At 40.5% G+C, this 17,295-nt stretch overlaps 1 protein-coding gene across 6 annotated transcripts in view; it reads right to left on the reverse strand.

Annotated features, from left to right (window-relative positions):
- CCDC138 (coiled-coil domain containing 138) overlaps positions 1 to 16,759 on the reverse strand; it is a 73,985-nt gene extending 57,226 nt beyond the window's left edge. For 3 of the 6 annotated variants that reach the window (XM_048856534.2, XM_048856504.2, XM_048856524.2), the window contains exons 1-6: positions 16,600 to 16,757; positions 12,165 to 12,225; positions 10,120 to 10,252; positions 7,476 to 7,600; positions 2,832 to 3,016; positions 2,024 to 2,182 (exon numbers count right to left, since the gene is read on the reverse strand). In XM_048856534.2, the coding sequence (XP_048712491.2) occupies positions 2,024 to 2,182; positions 2,832 to 3,016; positions 7,476 to 7,600; positions 10,120 to 10,252; positions 12,165 to 12,225; positions 16,600 to 16,677 (741 nt within the window). In that variant the 5' untranslated portion in view covers positions 16,678 to 16,757. Of the gene's footprint in view, positions 1 to 2,023; positions 2,183 to 2,831; positions 3,017 to 7,475; positions 7,601 to 10,119; positions 10,253 to 12,164; positions 12,226 to 13,292; positions 13,502 to 16,599 lie in introns of all 6 variants that reach the window. The other 3 variants (XM_048856514.2, XM_048856565.2, XM_048856554.2) reach the window with 3 other exon arrangements.
- Positions 16,760 to 17,295: the final 536 nt, after the last annotated feature.

Genomic DNA, 17,295 nt, shown 5'->3' on the forward strand with positions numbered 1-17,295 from the left:
CAGCTAACAGTCAAGAGTTTGGTAAAATTTCAGTAAGCGTCTGCTAAATTTTTCTAGCCCTGTTTTCATGCTCCAATAAAGCCAAGCTGAAAAACATGTCTTATACAGCATCTAAAAAGCTGAAATCTCTGAATGTGACATACAGGTACAGAAAACAAACACAAGCACCAAAAGCCTTTAGCTGGAATGCTCTGGCATGTACCGTCAGAAGTTCCATCCTGGAGACAGTATAAAAAAAAGAATGCCAACCGATCAAATGGCACAGAGCTCGTCTCAAAAAATGTAACTCGAAGTCATGAACTTAAGAACATAAGAATGGCCATACTGGATCAGACCAAAGGTCCATCCAGTATCCTGTCTACCGACAGTGGCCAATGCCAACAGAACAGGTAATGATCAAGTGATCTCTCTCCTGCCATCCAGCTCCACACTCTTACAAACAGAGGCTAGGGACACCATTCCTTACCCATCCTGGCTAATAGCCATTAAAGGACTTAACCTCAATGAATTTATCCAGTTCTCTTTTAAATCCTGCTATAGTCCTAGCCTTCACAACCTCCTCAAGCAAGGAGTTCCACAGGTTGACTGTGTGCTGTGTGAAGAACTTCCTTTTATTTGTTTTAAACCTGCTGCCCATTAATTTCATTTGCTGGCCCCTAGTTCTTATATTATGGGAACAAGTAAATAACTTTTCCTTATTCACTTTCTCCTCACCACTCATGGTTTTATATACCTCTAACATATCCCCGCTTAGTCTCCTCTTTTCCAAGCTGAAAGGTCCTAGGTTCTTTAATCTCTCCTCATATGGGACCTGTTCCAAACCCCGAATCATTTTAGTTGCCCTTTTCTGTACCTTTTCTAATGCCAGTATATCTTTTTTGAAATGAGGGGACCACATCTGTACGCAGTATTCAAGATGTGGGTGTACCATGGATTTATAGAAGGGCAATAAGATATTCTCAGTCTTATTCTCTATCCCCTTTTTAATGATTCCTAACATCCTGTTTGCTTTTTTGACTGCCGCTGCACATTGTGTGGACTTCTTCAGAGAACTATCCACGATGACACCAAGATCTTTCTCCTGATTAGTTGCAGCTAAATTAGCCCCATCATATTGTATGTATAGTTGGGGTTATTTTTTCCAATGCGCATTACTTTACATTTATCCACATTAAATTTCATTTGCCATTTTGTTGCCCAATCACTTAGATTTTTTTGAAGTTCTTCAAAATCTGCTTTGGTCTTAACTATCTTGAGCAGTTTAGTGTCATCTGAAAACTTTGCCACCTCACTGTTTACCCCTTTCTCTAGATCATTTATGAATAAGTTCAATAGGATTGGTCCTAGGACTCACCCTTGGGGAACACCACTAGTTACCCCCTCTCCATTCTGAAAATTTACCATTTATTCCTACTCTTTGTTCCCAGTCTTTTAACCAGTTCTCAATCCATGAAAGGATCTTCCCTCTTATCCCGTGACAACTTAATTTACGTAAGAGCCTTTGGTGAGGGACCTTGTCAAAGGCTTTCTGGAAATCTAAGTACACTGTGTCCACTGGATCCCCCTTGTCCACATGTTTGTTGACCCCTTCAAAGAACTCTAATACAGGAACTCCTCACTTAATGTTGTAGTTACGTTCCTGAAAAATGCGACTTTAAGTGAAACGATGATAAGCGAATCCAATTTCCCCATAAGACTTAATGTAAATGAGGGGGTTAGATTCCAGGGAAATTTTTTTCACCACAAACAATTTAATACTGGTACACAACCAAAGGCAACCCCTGAACCAGACCGTTAAACTCATCTTTCTGAGAAAGCAACTATTAATAACCAAAATACATAGCAATATTACTTTCCCTTATATATCAAGCTTTCATCTGAGGATCTCAAAGCTCTTTACAAAACTGAGGATTATCTCCATTTTACAGGTGATGAAACTGAGGGCCTGAAGAAATCAGTGAAATGGCTTGCCCCAGATAACTATATTTGCCCAAGAAAATAATTCTAATACAAGTTATTGTACCTCCTTTATAATCTGAAATTTTGCATGAACTTCCTCTTCAACACCTCTTATCTTAGTCAAAGCAGCTTCATGTCTGAAAAGCAATGCTTCTCTTTCAGCTAAAAAATGTTCTCGTTTCTGAAGTTGCAGAGCATACTCCTGCTGTACTGAATTTTCTTGCTGTGTCAGAAAAAATGGACAATTTAAAAAAATTATAAAAAATGAAATTATTATAACTTGTATTGAAATACAGTCATTTTGTCAGGGATACTTTCAGTTTTATGGAAATGTATATAACAGATTGCATGTATGGTTCACTGAGTATAAGCACCGCTTTAGTGTACTGGGACACAATGCTGAAAGCAGACTACTTTCAGCACGTCAACATAGTGATCCAACTGACTCTCATCGGGGACGGGATTGTTCGGCCTCTGAAAATCAGGCCACTTCAACTTAGATAACCAGGGTTTAGAAGCTTGACTTTAGGCATCTAGATCTGAAATTTTTGGTTAATACTAGTAATTGTAATACTCTGTCTTTTATCTGATAATTTCAAACCCCCTCCTCTATCCACAAGACAACACTGCCTCATCGGACAAATTGTTACAGCCTCTTGCAATGCAGTGGCTTACATTATACTGTAGAATGATACGGAGAGCAGCTTTAAAAAAAAAACAATATGTAATTGTTGGGGGAAGAAAGTGAGGACGGGAAGTGGAGTGTGACAGACTTAATACGTTAATATGTTAGAAGTTTTTGAATATTCACTAATCTTGAGTTTCTGAGGAAAATTATCTAGTAATACTCTAAAGTCATTTCCAGTTCCTACCTGCAGTTTCTGATGTATGACATATAGCTCATCATAAATCTGGTTGATGTGAGAAGGTATTAATCTTCGACCACTCAATACTTGAGTTTCAGGCTTGCTCGCAGTCTTCCTAACCAGACCACTACTGATGTCATGATCACTACAAGTTTCTGTGTTTGGAGCCAAATTGGATGGTAGGGTGACATCTAAGAAATGAAAAGAACACATTTTATAAAAATTATTCTTGTACTTTAGATCAATAAATTAGATGACCAGTTATTGTTACATTAAGGCAGAAACACATTTTAGGCTTTTGTGATTAAATAGCAGTATACTAGGTACTAAAGTAAAAAGTTAGTCTGAGTATCTCCTGAGGCACTGTGGCGGTTCAGTGATGAGACAGAACACAGCTTTATGCAAGCAAGCAGGCTGGTCAGCGGAGATGGGCTGTTCTGCCCCCCCGCCTTCCACCTTCTCCTTTTATTATATTTCTCCCCCTAAGCATTACACACTGCTACCCAAAGGAATGTATGACGTTGATTAATATACTTAGTTACCATCCTTTAACTACTACAATCCTGGTTCTCAGGCCTTGAGCCAAGGCTAAGAAAGCCTCCCACAGTTGCTGTCCAAACAATCAAGTTCTCATGGTTCATATCTAGCCCTTGTCCTTGGATAGAGCAATGTGTGCATTGCTTCTACAAAACAGTCAGGGTGTGCCCTGCCTGCTTCCAGGTGGAATAGCTAAACATGAACTCTTCAAGGCACTATTAGTATTTGTTCAAAACCTTTATCATCTATTTCCTGTGATTCATTTTGGCCCATTATTATTAGTTTTCTGATCAGTGCAGTTTTATACATAAATTATGCCCTCACCCTACACACAGAAGTCCAATAGACATCATTAGAAGATCTGCACACAGACTGAAGGCACAATATATCTATTAAATTAACTAAATCCAGTTAAAGCACTATTTCTCAGTGCTTTAACTGGTTCTTTTGGTGATGGTAGGAGAAAATGAAGGAACATTATGAGAGCTGTTTTTTATGTGGAAGTCAAATAATGTCTTGGAACAGTCTTTAATCAGACCACTTATTCTTAACATTGAAAATGTTTCATTTTATAAAACTGAAAATACTGTGTTAATAATGGCAGGCTTTTTCTTTTTCTCTATTTCTTGATCCGTAATGTACAATAATCAGAACTGCATTGCAGGAGACTTAAAAAGGCCAATCGTTCAGAAAAGAATGTGTCTTGTTTATATATACACCTCTACCCCGATACAACGCAGTCCTTGGGAGCAAAAAAATCTTACCGCGTCATAGGTGAAATCATACTGCGTTACATTGAACTTGTTTTGGCCTTGAGCATTTCCGTTAACAGTCAGCAAATCATTTTTGTTAGAACTAACATGGTGCATGCAGTAAATAAATCTGTTCTACAGTGGTTAAATTGTAGCTCCTTTCTTTAATTGCAACAATTATTTTATAAGCTTACTTAAAAGATACAGTGTATTAACAACACAGGTACTAAACAATACTAAATACAACCATGTGCGCTAGGTTTCATCATACATCAATCGTTTGGTCTGCGTGTAATGCTTAGGAAAATGCAAAATTCACATAAAATATCAGAAAACGCTTTTAATTACACATCCTTATAAATTGTTGTAAAAAAGGATTTTGGTATTTTAGTAAATAGGAGCATGGGCCGCTGTCACTTAACAATCTACGTATAACATAGTTGGCTAAGTAATATGAACTGTTAACTATTAAATAGTTTGAAAACATTTTGGAGATGGGAGTTTTTACTTATAGAAAAAGATTAAAATGAAGCTAAAAAAGGTAAAGTAATCACATTTTAAAGACACTGATAAAATGGTAAATACCTTTTTTTGGTGTACAAGATGCACTCTTATTTAAGATGCACCACTTAAATTTTTTTTTTTAATTTAAAAAAAAAAACTTGTTATATTTTGTTGCTTTATGCTACTGTGAGTCTTCTTCTTTGCCAGGTCAATTATGGATTTTAACTGTAGTATTTGCAGTCTATCCACATCCTGGCTTTCTAGCCACTTAAGACCAATCTCTAACCCTAGAACCTCATCAGCAGCTTTGGGCGGTGGCTCCGAGGGTTCTTCGTCACTATCCTCAGGGTTAGACACATTTTCTGAGGCATCAGGTGGTTGAAGGGCAACATTATGAACTATATCTACATCTGTAAGTCGTTCATAGGTTGGACACATAGCATCCACCTCCATCCACTCTTGAACATCAGCTATCCCATTTTGAGCCATAAGTTCCCTGTAGTCTTCTTCTGCATCCATGGCCTCTTCTTCTGTAAAACCTTCAAAGCTGTTCTCATCTTTGTCTTCTTCCTCATTCTGGTTGTCGTTGCCTTCAGTAACAAAAGCACTTTTGAGACCACGAAGCCAACATTTCTCTATCATTGACGGAGTGATTCCTAGCCAGGCTGTCTCGCCTAATTTAAATACATCCAGCAAATTCAATTTCTTGATTACATCCATTATGCTACTGTTGTCCTCAACAATTTTCTTTACTAAGGCTTTACGATAGTTCACTTTAAATGTGGCTATAATGCCTTGATCGAGGGGCTGTATTTTGGATGTTGTGTTCTTAGGAAGGTAGCTCACCTTTATCTTCCCGTCTTTGCTGGTTAAGGTCTCAACTGTGGGATGGGCGGGACAGTTGTCAAGTAGGAGCAATGCCTTTGGCTCCAGATTTTGTCTGCGTAGGTGGCTCCAGACAGCTGGTACAAAATATTTATTAATTCCTCGAAAATATCCGATGTCATCCAGGCATTTTTTGAATGGTGCTAAATTAATGAAAGCAAATCCATGTTCTTATGGTGGAAAGCCCTAGGTGACCTGGATTTGCCTATGCACAGAGATTTAAGTTTATGTGAGCTGGCTTTATTCATGCAGAAAAGTGTTGTCACTCTCTCTTTTATCACCTTAAAACCTTCAGCCTTTTGTTCTTCGGTCCTAGAAGCAAGTGTTCTAACCGGCAAGATACGGTAACATAAGCTGGTTTCATCACCGTTATAGATTTGCTCCGGAGCATAGCCACCCTCAATGATGATCTCTTGTAACTTTAGTGGGTATTCATTGCAAGCTTTTATATCTGCGGAGCACGTCTCTCCTGAAATTGTGACTTGCTGAATGCCATGACGTTTTTTAAAATGATTAAGCCATCCACTGCTAGCTTTAAATTCGTTACCTTGATGTGCAGAAGCGTCCTCACCCGAGCGTCTAAAATCAAGATCCTTCTTCAATTTCTCCGATTGTTTCCTTACCTTGTCACTGGAAATTGGCGTACCATCAGAGTGTTCTTGGGTAAACCACGCAAATACTGCTCTATCTAGTTGGTTATCCTGCACAGTTTTTAGGCGCTTCCTTTCCAGGCCTTCACTTTCATCCAGTTCAACTAGCATTGACTAATTTTTCCTCATCTTTGATCCACCCTCTTAATGTTGATTCCCCCACTCCTAGTTCTTTTGAGACCTTCGCTTGGCTCATTCCTGATTTCAGTCTGTCCAAAGCTTCCAATTTTTCTTTGACTGTCCATGCCTTTCGTTTCTGTGGCTGTGAACTACTTGCCATCACGTCAATGATATTTTAATATTAATGCTAACAATTTTTTTTAATTGTTTAGAAAATGTCAGCGCAGAGTTACAATATTTCAAAAATACAACTAGTGAGACAACTTAAGCTTAGTCTATCCTGCACACAATTTAAAAACGAGATTAAAATAGGCGGGAGAGATGAGAACACCTAATGGGACCATGGGCAGGCAACATACGTTTACCCTGCCTTCTCATTGTTGCACATTCGTTCCACCACTTTCATACATGCACATTTGTACAGACAACGTACTGTATGTATGTAATTTGATACAAGCCACATTTTAAGAGCCGAGGTGCCGACCGTGGATGGTTTTGTAACAACTTTAAACTGGCAAGGCGGCAGCAGGTTAGTCAACGACGAAGGTAGACAGAACTCTCCTTTTTGATAAATTAGTCATGGTTATAAATACAAAGGCCGTTTTTTATTATAACGGCCGTTGAAAATTAGCTACCACCTCGCACATGGTTTGTTGTCCACAAAACGAATTTAAACTTTCAATGATTTTAAACTATCAACAGATTTTAACTGTGAATGTTATAACTTTAATTAAGATTTGCAGACAAGACTTTTTTATGCAATGAAGATCAGAGTGAAAGTTTAAAAATGCTGTAAATGCGCTCGGCTTTGTGTTTTGACTTTTGATCCAAGGCAGGCTTGTAAAAACATACATTCTGAATATGTACACGGTAATCATTGAATGTATAAACTGGGATTAAACAGAATAAAAGTACTCTATGTTGTAGATGAGACAGAAAACCATTTTTGCTTTACCACGTTATATCCGAATTCGTGTTATATCGGATCGTGTTATATTGGGAAAGAGGTGTAATACAATTATGACTAGATCTACTAAAACATTGTATCTCAAAACTAAAATATAGTTTACTCAATTACAGGTTTTATTAATTTTACTATGAATAAGATTCAGTTGAAACTTGAATAAAGCTTTTATTTTTCACACAAACAAGTCAAAAGTTATGTGATAAATTGAAGTTGAATTTAATATTTTTCTGATTACCTGTTTCTGTATATGTGTACGTGACTGTATTTGGAATTGCATCAGTTGCAGAGACATTTACAATGACCTCTTCCTCTAGTTCTAGCTGACTTGAATCATAGAGCGAATCCAGCTCATCATCAAAGCTAAAAAATACAAATAGATGACACGAATCTGAAATTATTCAATGCCATTCTAAAATGTTATGCATGTAATGTAAAGAAGATTTGCATACAAATACAACTATTTCTCATTCCAGCATATTTATATTTGACTGAATGCAAAGAGACAATGCTCAGTAATTTGAAAAGTACTTTGAGATCCCTTCACAATGAAAAGGGCTTATAAAATAAGATATTAACTACAGTCAAAGAATGAAATTGATGACTTAGCAAAACCCGTGGAACAAGTAAACGATCTTATTTTCATAAATAAATCCTTATTTGCATGCAACAACAAAACCACTTTTAAAACAGATCAAAGCACAACTTTTTTTTCTTCTAAACAGGATATCCAGAAAAGAAAAGAAAAGAAAAGGTGTGATATATGTTCTCTTTCAGCTTGGTGCGTTGGGGCATTAAGACTCTCTGGCGTCTTCTAAATAGATTTAAGACTACCTTGTTAACTCTGGCTGTTTCCCTTCCTCATCACTTGTTTACTCCCTTATATATCTTAATCCCTGCATCCCACTAGCCGAGCCCTACACACATAGTTATCTCAAGTAAGTGGATGAACTTCCCTACCCAAAATCAGTGTTCACATTTAGGGCTGTCGATTAATTGCAGTTAACTCATGTGATTAACGCAAAAAAATTAATCATGATTAAAAAATATAATCGTGATGAATTGCACTGTTAAACAATAGAATAGCAATTGAAATTTATTAAAAATTTTTGGATGTTCTACATTTTCAAATATATCGATTTATATTACAACACAGAATACTAAGTGTACAGTGCTCACTTTATATTATTTTTATTACAAATATTTGCACTGTAAAAATGATAAAAGAAATAATATTTTTCAATTCACATCATACAAGTGCTGTAGTGCAACCTCTTTATCGTGAAAATGTAACTTACAAATGTAGGTTTTTTCGTTACATAACTACACTCAAAAACAAAACAAATGTAAAACTTTAGAGCCCTCAAATCCACTCAGTCCTACTTCTTGTTCAGCCAATTGCTAAAACAAACAAGTTTGTTTACATTTATGGGAAATACTGCTGCCTTCTTATTTACAATGTCACCTGAGAGTGAGAACAGGCATTCGCATGGCACTTTTGTAGCTGGTGCTGCAAGGTATTTACGTGCCAGTTATGCTAAACATTTGTATGCTCCTTGATGCTTCAGCCACCATTCCAGAGAACATGCTTCCATGCTGATGATGCTCGTTAAAAAAATAATGCATTAATTAAATTTGTGACTGAACTCCTTGGGGGAGAATTGTATGTCTCCTGTTCTGTTTTACCTGCATTCTGCCATATAAGTCATGTTATAGCAGTCTCCGATGATGACCCAGCACGTTTGTGGTTAAGAACAGTTTAACTGCAGATTTGATAAAACGCAAAGAAGGTACCAACGTGGGATTTTTAAAAATAGCTATGGCACTAGACCCAAGGTTTAAGAATCTGAAGTGCCATCCAAAAATCTGAGAGAGACGAGATGTGAGCATGCTTTCAAAAGTCTTACAAGACCAACACTCAGATGCAGAAACTACAGAACCCAAACCACCCCCCCAAAAAAATAATGTTTTTTTTTTTTAAAAATCAGCCTTCTGATGGTGGACTCTGACTCAGATAATGAAAATGAACATGCGTCGGTCCGCACTGCTTTGCATCATTATTGAGCAGAACGTGTCATCAACAAGGACGCATGTTCTCTGGAATAGTGGTTGAAGCATGAAAGGACATATGAATCTTTAGTGTATATGGCACGTAAATATCTTGCAACTCCAGCTACAACAGCGCCATGCGAATGCACGTTCTCACTTTCAGGTGACATTGTAAACAAGAAGCTGGCAGCATTATCCCCTGCAAATTGTAACCAAACTTGTTTGTCTGAGTGACTGGCTGAAGTAGGACTGAGTGGACTTGTAGGTTCTAAAGTTTTACATTGTTTTATTTTTAAATGCAGTTATTTTTTGTATATAATTCTACATTTGTAAGTTCAACTTTCATGATAAAAAGATTGCACTATAGTACCTGTATTAGGTGAACTGAAAAATACTTTTTTTTTTAACCTTGAAAAATGTACAGTGCAAATATTTGTAATAAAAATAAATATAAAGTGAGCATTGTTCTTTGTATACTGTGTTGTAATTGAAATCAATATATTTGAAAATGTAGAAAACATGCAAAAATATGTTTTAAAATGTTATTCTATTATTGTTTAACAGCGCGATTAATCACGATTAATTTTTTTAATCACTTGACAGCCCTATTCATATTATTACATTAGTCAGACAGAAGCTGATCCTTACTGATCATGAAAGTATGAGTATACAAAAACTGTGAAAGCTATGCCTTGCACATGGCAACCTGCTACTGGATCCCATAATGTATTAAGGGTTAACTCATGATTTGTTTGGATTTTGGGGTAAGGGAAGGATGGAAGGAAGAAAAAGGGGTCTAAGAACAGATGAGGGAATGAGGGTTCAGCTCTTACCAATCCAAGTTTTTGAAACTCTTGAACAAGACACTGAGAGGTTTGCTATGGTGCTTTCTTCCACTGTGGGTATTTTGTGAAGATTTTATGGACAAAGGAATAATTGAATTATCTGATGAACTGTCCAAGTTACCTATAAATAATTCAATAAAATAAATATAAAATATTTCAAATATTAAATATTTCATTTTGCAGTTGAAAAGCACACATTAAAAAAACCCAGAATGATTTAATTAATAAATTTTGTACTCTGTGAGGGTTATTGCTTAAGAGAACAAAACCCTGAATTATAACATACTAGAACAAGCTCTGACAAGTAAGGAATTAAAATTAGAGAAATACAAAATACTAGCTAAATTGTATTTTAATAATAATTTAAAACTGAAAAGTTTTATAGATGACTAAAATAACTAAGTCCTAACAAATTTAAACCTGAAGAAAAGTTCTACGGAAGCTCAAAAGCTTGTGTCTCTCACCAACAGAAGTTGGTCCAATAAAAGATATTACCTCACCCACCTTGTGTTTCTAAAACAATTAAGTCAATTTTAAAGAACTTTCAACTTATTACATTTTTGAGAATCTTTTTAAAAGCTTAGTTCTGTTACTAAAAACATTTTAGAAACTTCATCTTTGTTTTCAAGTCACATCTGTCTTCCTCAAGTTTTACAATTTGCATTCATTTGCTAATTGTCGTACAAATCTGAAGTTTGAACAACATAGCCTTTTACTTGCTTTTCACATGCATCAGCATGGCAACATGCATTTCTCTGGAACCCAACCTGCATGGTAACCATTAAGTTCATATCTGTACATTTAAAAAGTGAATGTATATAAATATCTTATATAACCTAAAACTTTAAAAAAGATTTTAAGTTTCCTGTTTTCATTTTTTTTTAAATAATTTGCATCATGAAATGTTTAATTGTGTCTCCTCCAGTCAGCAATCCTAGGCACCTGCATGTACTGTACATGCAAGACCAGCCTTAGGGAAAATGGTGCCCTAGAGGAACTTGTATTTTGGTGCCCCGGCCCCCATTTCCACTGTCCCCATAGGTGCCCCCTTGCACCCCAGCCCCTAACTCCTGCACCCACATGGGGAAGCTGCCACACAGAGCCTCCTTGACCACCGGGCACTGTGAGCCCACCCCTAAGGATAGCCCTGTGTACATGGCTATAAAAGCAACGTATTGCCACACAGGGAGCTACCCAATACCACCCACCTCAAAGAATTTCCCACAAACTAAACCCCTCTCAACAAGACACATACTCCATCCCACACAATCCAACTGATGGCAGCCCGTTCTCATATATGTGCCAGTGATAACCAAATGCTTCCCTCTGCCACACCCCAATAATAGCCAATCCTCACCTTCTCAAACATACATAGTAAGATTGTCATACATATACTAGAACCCTACTTACCATGAGTGGGGTGCGCATGTGGCTGATTTTCATTCTATGGATGAAAGTAAGGGAATGTCTACACTAACCAAGTTACAGCGTGGCCATGGCAGCACTGTGATGTGGGCAGTGTAGAAAAGCTTTATCGCACCCCTGAACAACAAAAGTTTTAGCGCTGAAAGTGACAGTGTAGACACAGCCTAAGCCTCTATTGCACCTTCCCCCTCCCCCAAAAGGTTATTGGTACTAGGTTTCTCTTTAATGCACAGCTAGTGGAGCTTTCTTTTTAGACATTGTGAGAGCAATACTGGTTTTTTACCTACATCTTCCTTACCAGCAGCTCTCCTTCTCACAGGGAAGATACATTAGCATTTCCTCTCTTGCCAACCCACCCGCATCTGCACCATAAGCAGATTTCCTAGAGTACTCATGTAGAATCCATATATACATGTATACACTTCCAGGCTGGTGCCCAGGTTTCACAAACATTACCCAATGTCTGCCTACTTAAAATACACTTGGAGAGAATATAAAACTGCTCCCCCAAAGCACAGGAATTCTTAAGATAAATTTAAAGAATAGTGCATTTGAATTGATGTCCCTTTTAACAAAGATATCCAAAAACATCCTTTTTGTTGTATTACCTGTGTATGTTAGGGAACTTCCTTTTTTACATTTGGTCTGTAATGAACCTGAAAGACAATCCTAGGAGAAAACAGAAAAAAATCCCCTACTATTTTTAATTCAATTATAATGTATATTACAATGTATTTGTTTACGGTTTATAGTGCTTTTACTAAGGAATTGCTGTTAAAAAATGTTTGCTTTGAGCAGAGGATGATTTTTGCTAAACAAAAATGTAAGTGAAACCTCACACAAACATAAGCGAACAAACAAACAAAAAACCCTATAATCAAGCTATTTCCCCATAAACTAAAAATGAAAGATTGCTAGAATTATTTCTATTTTTAAAAACTTGAGAGACCCTCAAATACATCAGTAATAAGAGCCATTCAAGTAAATAGGCATAAATAGATTAGGTAACCATAGAAACAGCTCCATCAAGTCCTATATTTCAGCCTTTCACTCTAACATTTCCTACTTTATGTCTTGCCATCAACCTATAATAATACACGTTAAAAAAACTTACATTAAAGTATCATTAGGTTGCAAATTCAAGCACTTGAATGTTAAGAAATGCCAGATTTAAGGGGGCTCCTGCAACCCTCATTCTGCCCTACTGTGCATCCAGTCTGTGCTCTTGTGGAAAAAATAGTATGTGATCATGTAATCAAAGACTGTTTCATAACTACAGATACAATTCTGCCACAGAGGTCACAGATTCCATGACTTTCCAGGACTTCAGTGACTTCTTCTGGGGCAGAGCTGAAGCAGCTGCCAGCCCCAGCGCCGCCAGAGCAGCGGCCCCCATCCCATTGGAGCAGCAGCTGGGGTTGGGTCAACCCCCCGGTCTTGTACCATCGGTACTATGCTATATAATTGGTTATGTTTTGGTTATATACAGTGTATGTTTTATAGTAAGAATTAAGGTATTAGAATAAATTAATAGGATAGTGGATACTAGTATTAGCCATTTTCTTTTTATTCATGCCTTGCAAGTAACAGACAGGATCCTGTCTGCATCTATGTTAATTAGATTAGAGGAATTTCGAAGCCCTAGGCCCCAATGTAAGAAAAGATAGTTGCAAAATTTAGTAAGGCCTAACTTATGTCGTCTTTCTTGTTTCATATAAAACACTGCTATTTGTTACCTTTTGAAGGTCTCTATAAAGAACTGTTTGTGTGAAAGAGGAATGCATGCATCAGGAAAAGATAAGGTGTGAAGGCCATTGCTGAAACCAGATGGCCAAGGGAGGAGGAGTGAAGAAACTGAAGAGACTTAAAGACACCAGAGAACCATCAACGTGCATCCATGGTTGAGGAGGAGCAGACTGATGACCCTGATGTAAAGACTGGCACCCTAAAAACACAAAATAATTAATTAAATCGAAACCAGATAGGATGACCCTCCTGGAGGTATTTTGGGCCATCAAAAAATAACACCCACTAAGGATTAACTGGTCATAAACTGACACAGCAAAATCCACAGACAGAGAAAAAGGAGAAAGGACTATAAGAACAGGGTGCTTTGCCATGGGGCTTTTGGTTCGTCTTGTCAACAACTGCAGGAGCATCAGATCGCAACCAACAGAGCCTGGCTCCTCTCTGCGACCAATTTGGCTGGCCACTAGATTGATCCAGACTCTGCACTGGTAACTATAGTAAACATCGACTGGTGGGACTGTGTGCATGGTGTGTGTGTGTGTGTGACTAAAAAGCATATGCTAATTGCTGTATTCTCAATAAATGCAGCATGTTGCCTTTTTCCCTATAAAAAGATCTCGTGTGTTTTGTTTAAGCATAACGCTGCTCTACCAGTGCTCTGTTTGTCTACCCCTGCCCTGCCCTAGGGTATTTTTAGTAAAAGTCAGGAACAAGTCACGAGCTTCCATGAATTTTTGTTTATTGCCCATGACCTGTCCCTGATTTTTACTAAAAAATACCCATGACAGAATCTTAACCTTAATTATAACACATATGCACAAAGGGGCAGAACTGAGGTTTCACAGACAACTGTAAATCTACATTTCCCAACTTCAATAATGTTCTTTTAAGGTAATTTTTGCTTGCAACTCCATGTGTTATTTTTCAAGGAAAAAAAGTAAAAACAAATGATATTATGTGCAACTATAACATTTCTCCCCTTTCCAACAGGCATCATAAACAGAGGTTGAACTCTGAACCTTCAATGTTGCAGCATGGATTGGTACTACTTGAGCTACAGAACTACATCACCAGACAGCAGAAAGGTTGTTATCCCAGAGCGAGGATGGACTCGTACAACCAGGAGATTGTCAGTGGGGAGCCAAACTGCTCTATCCTCCCCTAGGAGTTGGAAGGGCTCCAGTCCCATGTAGTGCCCTGGGGGTTGGGAAGGGAGACTGGGGAGGTGGATCCAGGTGGATTTATGGGGTGAAGAAACCCAGCCTGATTACTGCCCCACTCTGATGCTCCAAGGAGGCAGAATGGGCCACCCATTTGTCTTTAGTCTGGGGAGCCCTCCTCTCCACCTGCCCCATCCACTCTGGCTGCTCCCAGCTCCTACAGCTTGCTATTGTCACTCTGGCATGCTGTTGGACTTAGAATGTATGTGTGTTCAATTACTTGGGCACACTGCCAATGTTTTTCCTGGGGCATGCAAGTGAGAGAAGGGATATGTCAATTTGTAATAGTTCATATCTTGGCAAAAGCTGAACTGAATTTCATAGGACAAAGCAAAGGTAAACTTTTCCTGCTCTCTTGCTCCCAGACTCTCTCCAAGTTGTCAGTTTCTTACACATCATTTCTAATATCGGACCCTTCTTTCTGTCCAGATAACTAGAACTCTCAACCAGGCCCTAATCTCTTATCTTGATTACTGCAATTTCCTCCTCTCTGGCCTGACAACCATATCTTTCCACCTCACCCTCAACCAATACAAACTGCGCCTGCTAGAATTATCAATTACTGCCCATTACTCTAACCCACATTGTCCATCTCTTTCAATCCCTCCACCCCACCTATTCCATAATTAGAGCCCTGTGTGGATACAAAATCTATATTAATGGATGCAAATATCAGCGGATATAAATCGGTATCTGTGGAACTGCAGGCCTCTACTGGGAACTGCCCCCAGCACAAGCACAACCAGGGACAGCTGCCGGAGAGCCTGGTGTGCGGGACTGGGGGTGATACAGCCAAGCTGGAGGAGCTGCCAGCATGGGGCACTGGCTCCTGGGAGCGGCGGCCTGCCAGGCTGCTGCTTTCACTGCTGCAGCTCCCGATAGAGCTCTGCAGCTCCTTGGATACCAATTTGCATCCACGGATATAAATTTGCAGGGCTCTATCCATAATATCAAGTTCTTCTTCTAATCCTCTAGGCCTTTCATTATTCTGGTCTGTCATCCTTATCCGTGTTCTTCCTACCACTTTCCACCCCCCACCCAGCCACCACATATGTTCTTTTGCTTTCTTCAACACTGTCCTTATGCATGAAATGATCTGCCTGAATTGATCCTCCTTCAAATCCCTTCTCAAAACCCACTTATGTTGCTGTGTCACAAGTCAGCAACTAGCAGTCACTTCCCATTTTATTGTTAAATGGTTTTGAGTATTTATTTAGTAAGTCCTTAGGTAATATGGTAATGGATGCTACAGAGTACCCTAAAATAGAATATAGACTACGCCTCATGTCCCACAGTCATTAGGGCTCACTCACTGCCCAAAGCGTTGAGCAGATTCTGGTGCTCCACACACTCCTTCACACGCTGCTATTTTCACCAGCGGCCCATGAAGAGAGAATGAGCACACAAGGCGGTGCACGTTTCCAATGCCACACCGCTCAATCATGCCAAAGCCTGAAGGGGAGACCCAACGCAAGCATCACACAAAACCTCCAAAGGATTAAATTCCCTTAATGTAAATGCCCCCCCCCACCAACAGCCCCCACGCCACGCTTCTTTCTTTCTGAAGTAACTGATGTTCAGCCGTGTTAGTCTGTATTCGCAAAAAGGACAGGAGGACTTATGGCACCTTAGAGACTCGCCAATTTATTTGAGCGTAAGTTTTGGTGAGCTACAGCCCACTTCATCGGATGCACCCTTCAGCAGTAAGAGAGGGAGGACGCTCCCTCTCGGCGCAGGGTGGCCACTTCGGGATGACAACTGAGCAACTCACACCGCTCCCCAGCGGGGGGCAGCAGGGAGCTTGCGGGACCCCTCCCCACAGACGAGGCTGGGGCTCGTGGGGTTATTGCGGAGACCAGGAGCCTCCGCATGGGGGAGAGCGGACACGCCGCTGCCAGGGAGCCTGGATCTTCGGCGCGGCCCCCGGGCCGCCCCAGCAGCTCACGACCTGGCCCCAAGTTTCCTTACACGCGCCCCCCCCCCCAACCTAGCGGCCGCCCCCCCGCCTCGCCTGCTCCCCCGCCTCGCTCCATCCACGCCCCGCTCCGGCCCTGGCCGCCTCAGCGCCTCTCACCCCCGCGGGCCCCGGCTCCCCGCGCAGGTAGCGGCGCTTCAGACGCTCCACGGAGCCGCTCAGAGCCGGGCTCGCCATGAGCCGCCTCCGCCGCGGGCCACAAGCGCCCCGCGCTAAGCCGCCGGCGGTTGGCCGGCACGGAGCATGCGCGGACCGGCTGAGCCTGCTCCCTGACGCCGCTGCCCGCCGTGTGCGTGCGTGTGTGTGTGTGCGGGGCGGGGGGGGGCAGCGCGCCCCCTGCTGGCCGCTGGCTCACAGGGCGCAGCTCGGCGGGAGGGACGTACGGGGCGTGGGGGCCTTCAGCTGGCGGCAGGGGAAGGAGCGGAGCCACAGTCAGGGCCGGGGGTAGGAGCCGGGGTTGAGGCGCTGCCAGACGGTGGAACAGTTACCCCCGGCGGGGTGAGCTGCCTGCAGAGGCTGCACAAAGTGAGGGGGGAAGCGGGGCTTTCCCCCCCTTGCAGGACGGGGCATCGCAGCACCCGCTTCCCAGGGCCGCCCCCTGCCTGCCCGAGGCAGCGTTGCCCTGCCTCAAGCCAGGTCCTGAGCTGCTAAAGGAGACTTGGGTCAGTGAAATAGTTTATACCCTCCCCCCCCAATAATAGAATAGAAGCCAGTTTAATAGAAGCCAGGTCAGTTTGTATAAAGCCCCGCACATTTATCTTCTCCGCTGTTCGCATTGCCTGAACTGGCCTGACT

Source organism: Caretta caretta, chromosome 1, assembly GCF_965140235.1.
Source record: "Caretta caretta isolate rCarCar2 chromosome 1, rCarCar1.hap1, whole genome shotgun sequence".
In the NCBI taxonomy this organism is placed as follows: Eukaryota; Metazoa; Chordata; order Testudines; family Cheloniidae; genus Caretta; species Caretta caretta.